Below are 17,956 nucleotides of genomic sequence, written 5' to 3'. Positions count from 1 at the left end.
TCTGCCACTTTCTCTGTCTCCACGCTTTCCTTATCTTTCCTTCTGTCTTTCTCTTTGTCCCTGTCTCGATCTTTCTCTTTTTTCCATGGATTTGTTTGCCTTCTGCGTGTTAACTCTGAAGGCTCTGTCCCAGGCAGCACTACCATTAAACCATTGGGAACCACACTCGGTATCATTCAGAGTTGCAACTGACAGTAAAAACACTTACAAATATTACATAGTAGTTAACAAATCATAAAATACACACAACAAACTTTCACTGAAATCTAATGCCATGACTGGAAAACATTTCTTGCATGGTGAGGCATGATGGAGCAGATCCAGCAATCATACTGCTCCTCTGGCTGCAGGGTGAGGGCCCATCAAGATCCAGGGAAGGGCATGCCCACACATGCAAAGAGTTCTAGGCCACCGCTTTTGCATTGGCAATTCCACGCTGCATGAGTTCTGGCAGAGGGAAGTCCAAAAGTCATAGATCAAACTCAGCCTGCTGACTGATCATACAATCATATGATCAGTGTTATAAATCATATAACACTGAGCTGACTACAAACACAGACACACACTCTACAAGTCCATGAAAAGCCTCACAGTACTTTCCATGGCAAGTCTTTGACAATCCAAAGTTCCAGTCCATATGCAGAGTGTCTCTAAAAAGTCCAAAAAATGATGGATCCAAACAGAGGAGGCTTTGGGCAATGAAGATGAGATGTTCCCAGCAAAGGCTCCCCGCCTCTGCATCAGCTTAAGGGGGAAGGTGTGACTGTACACCCCTTCCAGATCCCTTGACCGACAAGGGCTTTTAGCCTTTCAGCAAGGCTTCTGTCCAAACAGAGCGGCACTCCTCAGCTTTCTAGCAGTGATGCTTCAACCTGGGTGACTCATCTACCACTCTCACTCTGCCTCTGTCAGATTCTCGTAGACATCTTCCAGCCTCCCTGCCTGCCAAGGCTAAACCGGCGGCGGACAGGGAGTTGGGTGACTCCCCCTGGCTCTGCTCTGAGGACTGACAGAAATGAGATCACACAGACTCTAACATTCTAAAAACTGAATAGGCCTAAACTCTTCTAGGCTAATTCTGATCAAATCTTGGCTATAACTTACAAGGCTCACTGCATTACTGAAGCTAGGCCTTGACATTACTTTCACTCTCATAAGACTTTTCACTCTAAAATTTCCTCCCTTCCCCCCACACTTTCTCAGCTTGGTTGCTCAGAGATTGCTGAGGGGAACCAACTGTCCAAGCTAGGGAGCCTGCAAAAACATTGCCAGTGCTTCTGAGCTTTCAATGGGTCTACTTGGAAATCTAAATCTAAGTTATTTCAAACACATTAAAAACAGCAAAACTATTTCTTTTGCAAGGAGAAAAGGAGAGCTAATTGGCTACGACCTCCTCTCCTCTGCAAAAGTAAACTTCACAATTACAGGGCAGTTTTGAACTGCATGACTTTTAACAATAACAGAACAACAATTATACTTCTAAACGCTTCTCAAACACGGACTAAGGAAACTGAGGCTTGCGTGGTGGTGGTGGTGGGGACTCTCTGGGCTATTAATCACTAGGCAGGCTAGCCAGGGATTCATAACATGACCTCCCCTTCTTCTTCTTACGTTGCAGGGAGATGGGAGTCGCCTTATATTTGCATTCTTTATGCAGCCATCAATCTTCTTTGGGAGGTGGCGGGGTGATTTGCAGGACCTGAAGGTAGAGCTTCACAATTATTTTGTAAATCCCAGGTTCGAAATAAGACACGATGAGCTAACCGGCAGCCAAATCTTTGCTTTGTCAGGGGCGACAAATAACTCATGTCAGCTTTTTTCTGCTGGGGTCTCAAAAAGGAAAACAGTCTTAGTTTGCAGTTGTAACATTACTTACAGCATCAGCCAGCCGACTACACAGGTTTCGGTGTTCTTGAAGACAGCTACCCCAATATCTTCTTCTCAATCAGGTTGGGTCTCCCAGCTTACACAGTTTGCTTGCAGCTTGCAGGAGCATGGTAGTAGCGTTTTGCCTGGCCAGGAACATATGCTGCCAGGTTTCTCAATCTCTTCAGCGCACATGCTCAGGCAGTCCAACACTGGATACTCAAATCAGTGAGATTCCTTCATTGCAGGGAATCCCATGGCAAAAGCTTAATGGTTACACTTTTCAGAAATCATATAGCTGATGGTCAGTGGCTACAGGCTCTATTAAATTTTAGAACAGTTCAAAGCTAAACATGGTTACCCTGACAGAAATCTTTGACGTGGTCTCTCTGCTTCATTCTGCCTTGGGACCATCCTCTGGCACACTTTCCACTCTAAGAGGGGTCTAGTATGTGCTCTGGGCACACAGATTCTTCACCTTTACTCCATTCTTCATCTTCAGTTTCTGGGTCTTCATTTTCAGTTTCCACTTCTTAGGGATTTCATCCCAATCAGGCGAAGTGATGATGTTGCACACTCCAGAACGCTTTGGGCAATTCTTCCAACCTTGGCGTACCAGGCTAACAGCTACTTCTTCGGCTTCACGCTCCCATGCCTCGTTAGAAGCCAGGCTGTCCTGCAACATTTCTCTAATTAACAGCCTCAGATCTTGCTCTTCTCCCAGCTCATCCTTGGGCTGTTCTGCTGTTTTCTGTCTCCGTTCTGACTCCTTCTGCCTGACAGCTCCTAAAGCTGTCAGCAATAACCATGCTAGAGGTCCTGCACGCTGCTTCTCTTTAGCTGACCACTTTTCCAGCTGCAGAGATTCTAATGCAGTTTCCAGACCCACTGGTGTGCAGTCCTCTTTGACCTCTGACCAAATCAGGCCACACAGGACCACCAATTGCTTTGTGGCTGGACCCCACAGCTCCAACTGTGGCCAGCCTGGGAGTCGGTTTAGCACGCCGACCCCCTGATCCTCCTTCCTTGGGAATCCGAACATAGCAGTATCCTTGGCACCCTGCTTGCTGCGCCAATTGTGTTGCCCCGGCCGTGGGCGTTGAACTCTTAGGTTAGAGGGGCCAAGATAGCAATAAATCAGACTCAAAGGTTTGCTTACAAGGAGACTTTTTGGGTAACTTACAGCACACAGGCGTACCCAATGGTTGGATCAGACACCTTCTCTGAACCCAGAACCATGGGGTAACATGGATTTTATACCATACATGTTAGCAGCAGAACAGCAGCAAGCACCCCCTAGTGTTCATTCTCAGCATAAACTAACAGCACTTGGTTCTCAGCACAGCCACCTGTAGCTTTAAGGTAAACAACCTCTGCTTTTCAGGCACATGAGTGATAAGACACTCTCCTCATTAGTATGGAATGTGATGGGGCTGTTATTGGCCTTTTGACTCATCTGCACATGCTCAGAGGCTTACTAGCAAGGGAATTGCATTAATAATGAACTTAAGCAAGGCATTATGGATCTCTAGGCCCTTGTAACACTACAGGTGACTTGGTTACGCTCCTGGGGCCAATACACGTTGTTAACAAATTAATTCTGTGGTTATTGCTCTGCTTCTTGGATCTCTCTCTACAATTAACTTGGTTGACTGGCTTAGGTGTTACAGCCTTGCTGTGTTTTTCCCCTCCAGTAGTTTCAGCATTTGCTAAGAGAGTCTCTTTGTCTATTTGCACCAAATTCTTTGCCTTTCCATTTCAGTGTGGCATAGACACAGATGTGTGCGATATATATAGTATTCCCACCCACCACCTGAAAATCTCCTTTGACACATCATATGACATAGGGTCAGACAGTCTCCCTCAAACAGCACTATTTTTATATATATACAAGCAAAAGAAACACTTGTATAGACTACTCTAGCCATAGAGTCTTTTGATGACACATATGAAGTTCTGATCTGTTTCCTCCCATTTAGATATTCTGCTTCCTGCTATGAACATTAACATACGTCATGGTAAAATAAAATAGAAATGGAAATCTCATTAATCTGTTCTGAAACAAAACTGGCACTTATATTTCAGGTTTATTCCTCATGAAAAAAGCCTTTAAACACTGAGTGGAGAAGGACGATGGATACTTTACTTTTGTTGCTTTTAATTTTCCCTTCTTGATTAGCTTCTGTATCTTTCTCAGAGCTTTAAGCCTCTTGTTATATACCCGAATGGCATCAAATCCTACCTGGAGAAAGCAGAATTGAACAAAGATACTTCATTTGTTTTCCAGGTATGGTAGAAGAAGAAACACATTAGCCACAATCTTTCAAAATAAATGGCCTTAAGTGCACCATCATTTATTTATTACATTTATATCCCATATTTCTTCCATCACGGAACTCAAGGAGGTTTCCATGAGGTTTCCAGGCATTCTCCCATCTTGGCACTGACCGGAATGAGACCTGTCTAGCTTCGACAAAATTACTGCCTCCCCTGCCTTCAGACCGGGCCTGAGCATTATGCCATGGTATGGACTATGGCCACTGTAATCAGAAAATATTCCGAAATATTAGACTACTCACAGTGGATTTGAGGCTGCTTCTCAAGCCATCAATGTTAGCATAAAAAATAGGACTTGAAAATCTGAGAATCTTAACTCCTTCTGGTTCAACAACCTGTTGTGAAAATAATTTTCAGTTAAAATAAGCATGCATTGTGTGAGTGTTCCTGCCATTCTGTCTGTGCTGGATTGCTTAGCTGACTCCTTCCCTTTTTAACCACTCCGATTTATTTGCCAATCTTTTTCACACAATTCCCTTCCTGACTGCCTACCCTTCCCCTATGTCCACATGGGCTCCAGAGATCCCTTCTCCCAGTCTTGGGACACAGTGTCAACCACTTTTTCTGAAAGCTGACCAGGATTGGGGGAGGAGGGGAAGCCAGCTATGAATCCAGCAGCAGTGACATAAGAACATAAGAAGAGCTATGCTAGATCAGACCAAGGGTCCATCCAGTCCAGCATTCTGTTCACACAGTGGCCAACCAGCTATTGACAGGAGACCTTCAAGCAAGACATGAGTGCCATGGCACCCTCCCGCCCATGTTCCCCAGCAACTGATGTACATAGGCATACACTGGAGGTAGCACATGGCCATCAGGACTAGTACCCATTGATACTAGTCCTGATGGCCTAGTATGTGTGTTTAACTGTGACAGCCCCTCAGTCACAGTTATAGATACATAAAAAGTACACCGTATTGCAGAGGTACGGAGTGTGAATATTTTTAGATTTTTTTTTTAAGAAATGAGGGAACCCTTTATGCTAGGAATACACAAAGTCATTTCCCCTTCAGGCTATTTCTTCTTTGTAGGGCACTCGAATCATAACTCAGGGTTTCAAAAAAGTTAGTTCAAGTAAGAGGACCTCCTCTTTGGCAACAATGCTCATCCATTTTTTTAATTTATAAAGGGTATGTACTCCCCACACCATCTCCCCCTACCTACACTCCAGCTTTCAAGCAAGCATCAGTCATTTGTTTCTTGGAATTTTGTGTTTGCTTTTTATTTGTTTGGCTCTACCATCATCATACCCTTCTCCAGCAAGATTTCTCTTCCCCACCATTATACTTGAATAACTGTCATCCTATCACTCCAAGATCAAGGGTAGTATTAGGTGTAACACTAAGAGGGAAGCTGCTGCCATTTCTCTTTTTTAAACAACAACAACAAAACTGTGTCTGCACAAGCCTTTGGTCAGAAAGACCAAAAAAAGAAAAAGACCCAGAAAGACCCCATTCATCTAATGGGAATTCAGAATGGCAACATGCTCACGGTTCATTTATTGATGTAGCAAATGTACACAGAAATTAATTAACTGTAGCTATTTCATATTTGTGTTCCGCTGTCAGAAACTATGGAACAAAGCATATGCTGTGGCCTGACACACTTCATGTTGCAATAAACTCCGTCCTGGCCGTGTCTTCTTTGTCCCGCTCTGCCTACTGAGAAAAACTGAGGAATAGGCCAATAGATAATTTTGTCTTGCAGACTCACTGCACTTCAACCAACCTTGAAACAAATCTTAAAGCAACACTAATTTTATGTGTGTGAAATATTAACTTCTTGGAAAGTCTTACATTTTTGTATTCTTTGACGTTTTTATATAGGTCTGTGCCAGGAACACTGCCAAGGCTACCCCACGAAGGACTGACAGAAACAAAACAAAACATGGATCCAAGTTCATATCCAAATGTTAAATGAATGCATTATACAGAACAAGTTGTTGGAAGCAAATGTTATCCGAGCTACTATTAATCACCTTATCTATGAACTGAATAGCAAGAACAGGAGGAGAGGTTAATTCGCTTATTTTGTGCTAAATGGCAAGGGATTAATTTGGTAGTAGAAAGGTTCTGGAGGGAGCAATCCTACCAAGATTGATGATCGCCTCTTACCCCAGGGGTGACCACCTATCCAGTGCAGGGCAGGAAGAGTGGTGAGGATCTCCTCCTCGCTCCCCCAGTCCTTCCTTTGCAGCTAGACAGCCAATTTTGGCTGTCTAGCCGCGGGACCTCAGAGCATGGGAAGTGGCGGCTGACTTCCGACTTCCCCGCCTCGGCCTTCCCCCAGGGACGCCCTGTTTTCGCTGCTCCGCACTGCTCTTACGAGCGTGGAGTGCACGGCTGATCCATGCTGCCTACAAGGTGGCGTGGGAGGGGGTGGGAGTTGGTTCTCCAGGAACCAACCTATCCTATGGCTTTCTAGCTGCTGACTAGCAGCCATAGGCTTGAGCCCTAAACTTGGTTATATGGAGGACAACTATACCGGACCAACACATTGTCTTAACTTATGGCCAGCCATGAGAGAGGAGGCTGGAAAGGCTTCAGAATTATAGGTCAAACAGTGCATTTGCTTTCTGTGGCCATCATCCAAGCTATGGACAGTATCCAACTGTGCCCCAGTACTAGGGTTAATGATGTTGTCTTAGTGTAAACCAATGAAATTCAGCAGCAAATCACCACTTTTTTTCCATTGCCATAGCAAGTGCTAGTTATATTGCACAAGCATTGGTTTACATCAGCACAATGTCATTAGCCCTAGCGCTGGGGCACAGTTGGATTCTACCAAATATGTACAAAGCACGGAGGATCACCCATGTGTTTCATGAGCCTTTTTAGTCTCAGTTTATACATGTAGCAGAATCAAGTGGTAATGCTTTTCCTAGACTGTTCCACTTAAGAATGTAAGAACATAAGAAGAGCCATGCTGGATCATACCAAGGCTCCATTGTCACACAATGACAACCAGCTGTTGACAGGAGACCCACAAGCAAGACATGAGCGCAACAGCACCCTCCCACCATGTTCCCCAACTGGTGTTGGACATACTGCCTCTGATACTGGAGGTAGCATATAGCCATCAGGACTAGTAGCTGTTGATAGCCTTCTCCTCCAGGATTTTGTCTAACCCCCTTTTAAAGCCATCCAAATTGGTGGCCATCACGACATCTTGTGGTAGCAAATGAGGCACTTGAATGGTGCCTCATTAAAAACACACACACACACAATGTCAGGATGCACCCTTGTGTCTCGGACATACCAGTTTTCTAGATGCAATATTTTGTGTGTGTGGATGGATGGATTCAAAGACCCAATTCTTCACCCTCAGGCCTAAGTGGGTTAATCCAGAAAATCCTTCCAGAGAGAGGGATAACTTTGATTCTGCTGAAAGCATAAACAGTGGCTTAACCACTCTACTTGATGTGCACACCAAGGAGTTTCTTTAACTTTTGCACTGCAGCCATTTGCATGCTGCCTCTTTAGTATGTGGTAGAAACCTCAGGGAAATAGCTGACTCTTCACCATTTTCCTCTATTATTTTTCACTGTGGTCTCAGGGAGCACCTGAAAGTGCACCAGGGACCAACTGTAGTCCCAGGACAACTACTGAACTAACAATATTTACTATTAGCCATCTAAACCAATGTATTTGCATTTAAATACCTAGGTCCACTGCAACCAGGGCTGTACCTACACTCTACTACTCGTTATAATAGTTATAGCTTACTGCAGTTTTGACTGAAACTATTTAAAATACATTGGCCTAGTTCTGTCTGCTCCTTCTCATGTTCCCATCTCTAAATGTCCATTTTCGACTCCATGTGCCTACTCGTAATTGTTTATGCTGAAGTAACTCCAGATGTATATGGTGTGATATAATTGTCTTTCACCTTCCTATTACAACTTTTTTTTAAAAAATCAACAATTGTGGCACTGCATGCTTGCAAAATAGCAGAACCACAATACTTTGTGTCTATCTTTGCTTTTTATTCATTCATTTATTTTACTTGTCTTGGGTGTAAAACTGCAGAAACAGCTCTTGCTTATACGGTACTTACAACTGAACTCTCAGTACAACAGTCAGCAGTGCAAACACCAGACCAGCAAGTAATCCTAAATCCAGCCCCAGAATAATGGATGCTATACATGTGAAAACCCAGATCATCTGGAAAAGAAATAACAAGAAAAGGCTAGACGCCCCTAGTATACATAGCAGAATATAGTCTAGTTCTTGCTGAGGTAGTAAACATGTGTCTGGGCTATACCACATCATGCTGCAGGTCTGTATATAATTGAAGTCTCCTTCACAGGCCCGGCAGAACCAGGTGGCATTGTCAGACAACTGCCAACAGCCTAGTACTGACTTCTTGTTGTTGCCCTTCCTCCTCTGTCGGTGGTGGAGGTGCTGCCACTTCAGGTTCTTTCATCTGGGTGGCACTGAATTCTCCTACTCTCTCTTCCCATTGTTTGCGGGACAGCCCCACCCAGCTGCCAATATCAGACTTTTATAGGGCGGAGGAATGGGAGGATGAGAGGGAGGTTCTATGACCGCCCCTCACCAATTCTATGGAGGGGTGGCAAACAGGCATGACTAGATGACCCACACCTGAGAGGCCACAGAAACCCAAAACTGGCCCTGCTCCTTCATAAAAAATATGCCCTCTACTTAGAAAGCATGTAGATATGGAAAAGGATTCTAGTCTACCTTTCTCCCTAACATCCTAGTTTTCTATGTGCCAGGATTTTTTGTGTGTGTGCTGGAGTGTTCAATCATGTAAGCCCCCACCTGAGGCGTTACAGTCCAAACATGGGGGCAGAGAGAGAGGGTTCACTTCTGTGAGAACTAGCTCTGTTTTTCCACCTCAGTGCCAATGAAGCCTATGTTGGAAAGCAACTTTAGAAAAGGCCAGAATGTTTAGACCATTTTATCTGTGGCATTTAAAAGCCATAAGGAATTGTTTGGATCGTCAGAGCACATCTGCATCTTTTGGATCCTCAGTCACCAGAAACCTGCTGTAATAACCAAGGAGTCTAGCACTGTAGGCTGCAGCATTTCTTCTATGCAGCACATTATTCAGTGACCTGAGCATTTTATTTATTTATTTACCTTTCAGGGCAGAAGCCCTCTCAAGGCGGCTTACAACAATAAAATACATAAAAACAGTTAAAATATTAAAAGTGATAAAAAACAAAAACAATCAAAACAGAAAAAGCCAACAATCAAAACCAACAGTAAAACCAACAATGATGTTAGCAACAACAACAGCAGCAGTCATATCAAGAGAAGGCCAAGGTAAAATAATGTTTTCAAGGCCTTCTTAAAAGTCTGCCGTGACGGAGCATGGCGGACCTCTGATGGCAGCTTGTTCCAAAGGTGTGGGGCCACTGCAGAGAAGGCTCTCTCACATATATTCACCCATCTGACTGCTGTCACGGGTGGGTAAATGAGAAGGGCCTCTCTTTCTGATCTTAAAGTGCAGGCAGGCTGATATGGGTGTAGGCGCTCCTTCAAGTAACTTGGTCCCAAACCGTTTAAGGCTTTAAAGGTCAAAACCAGTACTTTGAACTGGGCTCGGAAACGCACCAGTAACCAGTGCAGCTGGCGCAGTATAGGCGTTATATGATCAAATCGCCTCGCCCCCACCAATACTCAGGCAGCCGCATTCTGCACAAGCTGGAGTTTCTGGACCATCTTCAAAGGGACCCCACATATAGCGCATTACAGTAGTCCAGCCTGGCTAGTGACTAGTGCATGGATAATTGAGGCAAGGTCCATCCTCTCCAGATAGGGCCACAGTTGGCATACCAGCTTAAGCTGGAAAAAACCACGCCTGGACACAGCAGCCACCTGGGCTTCCCCAGTTAGCTCAGACTCCAGGAGGACTCTCAGACTGCGCACTTGGTCTTTCAGGGGGAGTGCAACCCCATCTAATTATCTATTAATTATTAAATGAAATTAAAAGGCAGAGTTTAATTCAAAATATGATTGACAATTCACGTGTTTATGAATCAAACACTAAAGCACTCACAGCATCTGCCTTGCTCTGCCTCCACAAACGGGGGACATCACACACTTGCATGAACATCCCTTTCAAGTTGGCAATGACCACAGCTGCCAACACAGACTGAAACAAAGAGAGAAAGGGACATTAATAAGGGAGACATTTACTGGCAGTATACACATTTGTATGTCAGTCTTTGGCTTTCTTCACACAGAGCTTTTATCCTGAGATTGCTCCTTCACGGAGGTTTGAAGGCTCTTTACATGACGCCATGAACCTCCAAGGCATCTCCTGTACTAAATGCCCTTTGTTCCGTTTTTAAATAGATTGCAGATAATGAGCTATCAAACTACCCTGCTGTGTTCCACTCGAGTTCCTTCCGTAAAAAGAGGAAAAGCAGCAAGAAGAGGAGCAAGATCAATGAAAGATAATGGAAGACTTAGATACGGGGAGAAGGGGAGGGGGAAAAGGAAGTGGGTGAAAAAGGGAATTGTTGTGATCCTGCATTTAATACAGAAGCAGAAAGCCCTGTTTTAAATGCAGGATTTTAGGCTGGTGTAGAGATGCCCTTTGTGCGTGTGAGAAGAGGAACAGGAAGTGAAAAGGATAGAGTGTTCTGCTTATCAGGGACAGAACTGAAACATTACATAAATTTATGCAGCTGTGAATGGGTTTTTATTATCCAATGTTAGTCCTACTTAGACTAGACCCATTGAAATGAATGAGATTTAATTCAGACTAACAATGGACACAACCCAATGAAGTTGTTGGTAGTGTGATTGCAAGAAGTATAAAAATAAAATACCTTTTGCAAAGGTTCCAGCAGTTTCCCCAAAGCCACAATGGCAATCAGCACAATTCCAGCTGAGATTATGCCAGCAACCTGAAAAGGAAATGTTTTCAATAATCAAGGAAATAGGCTGTTAAGTATATTTATGTATAATGTTTAGCTTAAAAACCCTTAGTAGGCTAAATATGGACAGTGGCTTTTTAAAGCAACACAGGGGGCAAACTCAAAATAAGCTGGTTACCATAAAAGCACATTTAACTAAGTACCACAGGGCTCATAAAAACTTGTATTTTTATTAGTCTTTAAATTAGCTTTAATTATGCATATACCAAAGGCATAAGGCAGATTCCCGCATGCATTTTAACATGCTTCCTAAGTGCACCCCTTCAGAAACCCAGGTCCACATTCGGTGTTGTCCCTGCAAGCTATTATTTGAAGAGCCCTGAGGCTGCATATTCTCAGCTGCATTCTCTGGGTCTTGGTGAAGTATTCATGCGACTGCTGCAGCTTCTCTGTTTTCAATCTGGACTCGGAAATACAAGTCAGTGCAGGCACAGAATAACCCCCAAGGTGGATATGTGACTCTGACCTCCATTAATTCAAACACAACATGTCTTGTTCAATAAATAACGATTGCCCTGTCAGAGGCAGCCCTACCAGGAGGCGGCCACCACAGATGGCAGATTCCAGGGGCCATTAAGGGTAGCAGAATAGGAGACAGACGGACCTGACCTATAGGGCAAAATCAATCGAGAACTTCTCCTGTGCAGGGCCTAGTTAAGTAAATTAATAATTCCCATTTATTTAAATGAGGCTTGCCCAGCAGAACATTCTGTCTGAATGTTCCCATATTGCCCTGTCAGTGTCGGGGTGCCATTTAGATTTTTCACTAACATGTCTTGTGCTGACTGCATTTTTTCTCAGCCTATGACAGTTGCTTGCTTGGGGCAAATGTGTCATCTGTCTCATTACCACATAGGCAGACATGGTACTTTCATGGAGGTTAGGTGATGGTGGGCAACATTGCAATTTCTGCCAGTTTCAAATGGTTTACAGCAGAATCCTATGCCTGTCTCATTGAATTCAATGGGACTTACTCCCAGGAAAGTGTGTATAGGATTCCAGTCTTAGGCAACCTGTTCATCATAAGCAAGAGGCTGCCATGGCCTGAGGAAATAAAAGCAGTCACTATAAGTGTGGCAGTGATGCACATTGGACCTCACCAGAGTGTTGGAGATATGAGCCCTGACCTTGACCAAGGGCTCCTTCACACTGAGCTTTTGTCCTGCAATTGAGATTGCTTCATCATGGAAGTTTGCAGGCTCTTTATGTGATGCCATGATCATTCAAAGTGTCTCCTGCACTAAATGCCCTTTGCTCCATTTTTAAATAGATCACAGATAATGAGCTATCAAATTACCCCGTTGTGTTCCGCTTCAGTTTCCTCCGTGAAAACAGTAAAAGTGGCAAGAAGAGGCGCGAGATCATAGAATAGAATCATAGAATAGTAGGGTTGGAAGGGGCCTACAAGGCCATCGAGTCCAACTCCCAATTCAGGGCCTCTGATTCAGAGACAGACTGGGAGGGAAGGGGGGAGGCTTTCTTCCTTGGCACTACACTCCATTTCCTCTTGCGTCCCCTCCTATGACCAGGGGTCTTTAGCAGGACGTGGGTCACCACCAACTGGCCAGACTTGTGCCGCCTGCTGGCCTTTGAGAAGAATTTCAGGATCAATGAAAGACAATGGAAGACTCAGATATGGGGAGAAGGAGGGGAGAAGGGGAGGGGGGAAAGGAAGCATGTGAATAAGGGAGCCGTGATCCTGCATTTAAAACAGAAGCCAAAAGCCCTGTTTTAAATGCAGGATTTTAGGCTGGTGTAGAGATGCGCCAAGTGTAGTTGTACATAAGCAAGTAAATAGGGCAGGGGGACACTAAACAGGACTAACAGTGCAGTCCTGTCCATCTTTACTCAAATTCTACTGTATCTAACGGGGCTTACTCCTATTGAGTTTAGGATTGCAGTCCAAAAATATAGAAGGAATAAGTTATTCCTATCCTTTATTACCAAGGTTCAGATAATGGAGTTCCTATTACATGCAGAATAAGTGATACCACTTAAATGAGGTGCTCCTCTCTGTTTGTAAGGTCCTCATCCCCTTTATTTTATGCCAAAGAAGTAAGAAATTGGGATCAAGGACCCCCCTCTATGTGGGGCTGCCTTTAAAGATGGTTCAGAAGCTGCAGCTCATGCAAAATGTGGCAGCCAGATTGATAACAGGGACCACAAGGTCTACACATATAAGACCTACTCTGGCCCATTTGCATTGGCTGCCTATATGTTTCCAAGCCTGATTCAAGGTGCTGGTTTTAGCCTATAAAGCCTTACATGGCTCAGGACCACAATACCTGACGAAGCATCTCTCCCAGCTCAAACATACCCATACACTACGCTCAGCATTTAAGGGCCTCCTCTGGGTGCCTACTCCAAGGGAGGCTGAGAAGACAGCAACAACGGAGAGGGCCTTCTAGGTGGTGGCCCCACAACTTTGGAATGATCTCCTTGATGAGACCCGCCTTGCGCCAACATTGTTATCTTTTCAGTGCCAGGTCAAGACTTTTCTCTTTTCCCAGGCATTTGGCAGCATGTGATGAGTTTTAATTGAGCCTGGATTTCTTTATGGTTTGGCTGATTGCTCAAAGTTGTTTTTAGGTACAGTCTTTGTGTACACTGTCTGTTTGTGTGTTTCTTTATTTTAAATTTTGCATATTGTACTTTTAACGTTTTAACCTTTGTAAATCGCGCAGATAGCTTCAGCTATGAGCCAGTATAGAAATATAATAAATAATAATAATCAAGGAAGTTAATTAACTGTTTGGTCTTTTCTTCAAATATGCCACCCACAAAATCAGTAATACAGACATTTCAGAGAATGGCTATGCAGTAGGATGATCTTTAATACTAGTTCCGAGTTACCTGGGTTTTTCCACCAGTGCTTTCTTGTACTGCTGTGCGAGATAGAGCAGTAGTAGCAACAAAACAAGAAAAAGCTCCTGAAAACATATTGCTGATCCCAAAGGCAATAAACTCCTAGAAAATTAGAAGATGGTGTAAACAAAGTTTTGTTTAAAAAAAACAAGATCCTTTTATAGTACATATAAACATTTCCATAGAACTATAAAACAAGACATGCCGCAGATTCCCAAATTGTGAAGCTGCCCAGTGTGGCTTTTGTTGACTTTTTAACCTAAGTCACCATCTAAAATTATCTCCAGCAGTTGAAATTAAAACTGCCTAGTTTCTCTCTACTTCTCTTTTCCACCTCTCAAAGAACTGGGTGTTTTGCCTAAGGCTGGAGACAGTTTTTGAGTAACAAATTTTCCCCAAAATGGGAGATCAAGCATTGTTGGTTCGTTTCTCCACCCCAGCAGCCCTTGAGCAAGTCCTGGGTGCAACCTGAAACTATCTCATCAGCACCTGATAACATGGAGATACCTCTTCCCTAGGAGGCAGGGCTCACAGAGGGTGCTCAATCCTCTGCAGCCCGGATTGGACCCTCTGCGGGCCAGAGGTTGCTCTCCCTGCTGTGACAGAGCTTAATTTGAATGCATGCAGCCTCTTCCCACATTCCTCCTCAAGACCGGAACTGGATGCAGATTCCATGGTTGAACATCAACCACCTTTTCCGCCCCGCCCCACTCCAGTTGCTTTCTTTACCATCTTGCCTGATGGAGAGTTCTGTAGAACTCAAAAGCTTGCACACTATTTTGTGACTGTTAGTTGCTCTAATCAAGTATTGCCCGAATATGAATGTTTAAATCAAGTGGTATTTAAACAGTAGCTGTGTGGTGGATGTGAGCTTATGTAAAGATTTTTCTTAACAGAGTGGCATTATCAAGCAAGTTCCTTTTTAGGACTTCACCTAGAATAGAGCAAATTAAACAATATTAACTGCAAATGTATTTTCCCCTCCTCAAAATAATGAGCAATATTGACTTTCCTCCTTTTGTTTACAAATTCACTCATTGTCTCTTCTTTAACAGGTATACATATCTGCGACATCTTTCCAACAATAAAAATATGTAGAAACTTGCGTAGCTCTATTCTAGGTCTACTCGTGGGAGCATAACATCCTCCCAAATAAGAGCAATAGCACATATTATACAGCCTCATTGCTATCATATGAATAACTAGCATAGACTCAACATACTTTCAGTTTAGGTGTAATGCACATAATGCGTCCCACATTTGAAATGTTGTAATTTTAGCATGTTTTGCTAATTATAAGGAACGTCCAATGTAGTTGAATCACTTTGGCTAGATTACATACACATTTTTTTTTAACTCACATCTGAAGCTGGAACTAAAATGTGGAACCTAAACATGGGGTTGATTCCAGTTCTGAAAGTAGCAGTCCTATGTAATGATCCCCCTCCTGCCTCTTTACCATATAGATATGGAAATGTGTGACATGATGCACATTCCCTTCCCTCCAGAAGTAGTCAATAATAAACAGTGAGGGTGTGTGTGTCAGGGTGGATACTGAGCCCATAGAGCCCCAGAGTAGTTCTGATTCTGAGGAGGACCAACCACCCATGGGAGAGGAGTTTGCTCATCTCTCACAGGCACAGCGGCAGGGAGAGATTCCTCCTGCCTGCATTCCTGAGAGAGATAGTGACCCTAGCAGTGAGAGAGCGGGGGATGGGATCTTGCTGGACGCTCGGCGGAGATGGGGGGAGCGGCGCCTGATGGAGGGCTCCGAGAGGCGGCGCTCTGCCCGCTTGGTGCTAAAACAATGGTCGTGTCCTGAGGATCTCTCCATAGAGGGAGGACCTCTCCATAGCCCATAAGTTCAGAGTTTTCCCGCTCTTCCCCTTCAAACGGGGACCAACTGCCTTACCCAGAGCTTAGGCTACTCTGCTAACTACCCCAGTGCGTTTCCTTGCTTAGTCGCTGGTGATTAGCATCTGAAAGAGTCATTAAGTTGTAAAGGAATAAAGCCTTGGAAAGAATCCCTTTCATCTGTGTCGTGAGTTGGCTATTGGAGGGGACTTAAAGAGGCAGCTAGGGGGCTCTAGACAGGGGGAAACTCATTGGGCTTCTCTACATTATGGAAAAATACCACAGCCTTATCGGGGCTTTCTGCTTCCGTTTCCATGGCGTGATTAGGATGGGCTCCTTTAGATGACGAACACGTGACATGGAATTGAAAACGCCCTTTCTTGCCAGCCTTACCGGGGCTTTTTATATTTTCAATGAAACATTGCCATCTAGTGGCCAAATTATAGCGCTATGCAGCATTACATACTGGCGATATCCTGCAGGTTTTTTATTCCAGCGTATCTCTGATCTTTTTGAAAGCGGGATAAATGGGGGAAAGTGCAGGAGATGTCCTGGAGGTTGATGACATCATGTAAAGGACCTGCAAACTTCTGTGAGTGGCCAATCACAAGCGTGCAATAAATCGCTTGTGCAGAGACACCTGTTGATCATTACATCATGTCACATTTTTCTAAACATTATGAAGTGGTGGCAGGAAAGGCTTGACATAGGTCTGATGTTGTTGTTGTTGTTGTTATTCCATTGTTGTTTTCTCATCTAGCTCTGCCCTTGCTGTGAAATGGTTTATTTACTCTATTAAAACAGAGCATCAATTCCCCCACTCAATGCATCAACTACGTAACCTCAGATATAAGCATTCCTATGTTACTGGAAAATAATATAATGCATGCTATTCTCCACACATAATTAAATACATTTTAGCTTACACTTCATTGTTTTTAAGAAGCACTTTGGTTTCACATACCTGGTTTCCATCAATAGCATAGTCATATTTGGTTGCGTACACTTTGCCTACCGACACAGCTATTGCATAACCAACAATAGCAATGGAAAAGGCAGATGCTATCATGTCTCCAAACATGCTGACAGCTGGAGGTTCAGGAGGCAAAAATCTAAACAAATTAAGAATCATATAATGAGCATGTGTATATGCATGTATTCTACAAATACAATAGTTATAGATAATTTGAACAAATTATTATTACTTTCTTGCTTCACAATATAGGGGGGAAATTCACTAAACAACTCTTCTCCCTGCAGTACACAGACTATACTCTGTTGGAAAATTGTTTGTTGCAAAATAAAAAGTTCTATATTCTTCATTTAGTGGGAAGTCATGAATGACAATCCTCACCTGTAACATAAAAACCATTAGGGCAATGTATATGCTTGACTGGTTATAATAAATATGCACTGGGGCAGCAGGATTTCAGCTAGGTCAGCAGGCCTGGGCTTCCTCAACCCTAAACTCTGGAACCTCTTCTTTTAGAAATTAACCCTTTGCACGTCCTGATCCCATTGTGTGAAGGGATTGCCCTTCTTTGCTTTTCTTTTTAATCCCCCACTTCTTTCCTTTGTTTTAAATTGCATTCCATGGCACTCGAAGGAGATGCAGCAGCCCCAATCCCTTTCGCAGGTGGGCACGCTCTGTCCATCCATTCATCTGTCCAAGCAGCCAGAGAAAGTGCCCAGATCCAAATCAGTGTGTGAGGAAAGCACAGGGAATGAGAGGAGGAGAAACCTGTTGCAGTCCAACCAGTCCAGGGTCAGCCCTCCCATGAAGCAGGGTGAAGCCCCCGCCTTGGGTGGCAGAGTGGGAGGAGCAGCAAATACATGCCCCCCAAACTACCTTGAGCCCTCCCCCTCTGGGAGCTGCTGAGTGGGTGCTCCAGAGAGCCCCATTGGCTGCTCTTCACTGTGACATTTGCCAATAGGGCAATAGGGCTCTCTGGAGCTGCTGCATGGCCTGGCAGCACAACAGCGGGTGCTCCAGAGAGCGATGATTGTCAGACCTTGTCCCAATCCAGAAGGACTGATTCTGAGTCAAAGGGGATGCTGTGGAATCAAGCTCAGCCAAGTGAAGCTAGATGCCTGAGAATTCAGTTATACCAGGCCTCCCAC

At 44.0% G+C, this 17,956-nt stretch overlaps 1 protein-coding gene across 1 annotated transcript in view; it reads right to left on the bottom strand.

The window, feature by feature from the left end:
- The window catches only part of SLC26A4 (solute carrier family 26 member 4), a 38,889-nt gene that overhangs the window by 10,589 nt on the left and 10,344 nt on the right, over nucleotides 1–17,956 (bottom strand). The window contains exons 8-15 of the mRNA XM_084811047.1: nucleotides 16,800–16,947; nucleotides 13,970–14,083; nucleotides 11,009–11,086; nucleotides 10,231–10,326; nucleotides 8,260–8,366; nucleotides 6,000–6,069; nucleotides 4,446–4,538; nucleotides 4,013–4,108 (exon numbers count right to left, since the gene is read on the bottom strand). Coding sequence (XP_084667173.1) covers nucleotides 4,013–4,108; nucleotides 4,446–4,538; nucleotides 6,000–6,069; nucleotides 8,260–8,366; nucleotides 10,231–10,326; nucleotides 11,009–11,086; nucleotides 13,970–14,083; nucleotides 16,800–16,947 — 802 coding nt within the window. The remainder of the gene's footprint in view (nucleotides 1–4,012; nucleotides 4,109–4,445; nucleotides 4,539–5,999; nucleotides 6,070–8,259; nucleotides 8,367–10,230; nucleotides 10,327–11,008; nucleotides 11,087–13,969; nucleotides 14,084–16,799; nucleotides 16,948–17,956) is intronic.

The sequence above is a fragment of the Heloderma suspectum genome, chromosome 7 (assembly GCF_057233095.1).
Source record: "Heloderma suspectum isolate Gila_16-S chromosome 7, 16-S_ref, whole genome shotgun sequence".
NCBI classification, from domain to species: domain Eukaryota; kingdom Metazoa; phylum Chordata; class Lepidosauria; order Squamata; family Helodermatidae; genus Heloderma; species Heloderma suspectum.
Note: the sequence above shows the minus strand (reverse complement) of the source record. Positions and strands in the feature narration are given on the sequence as shown.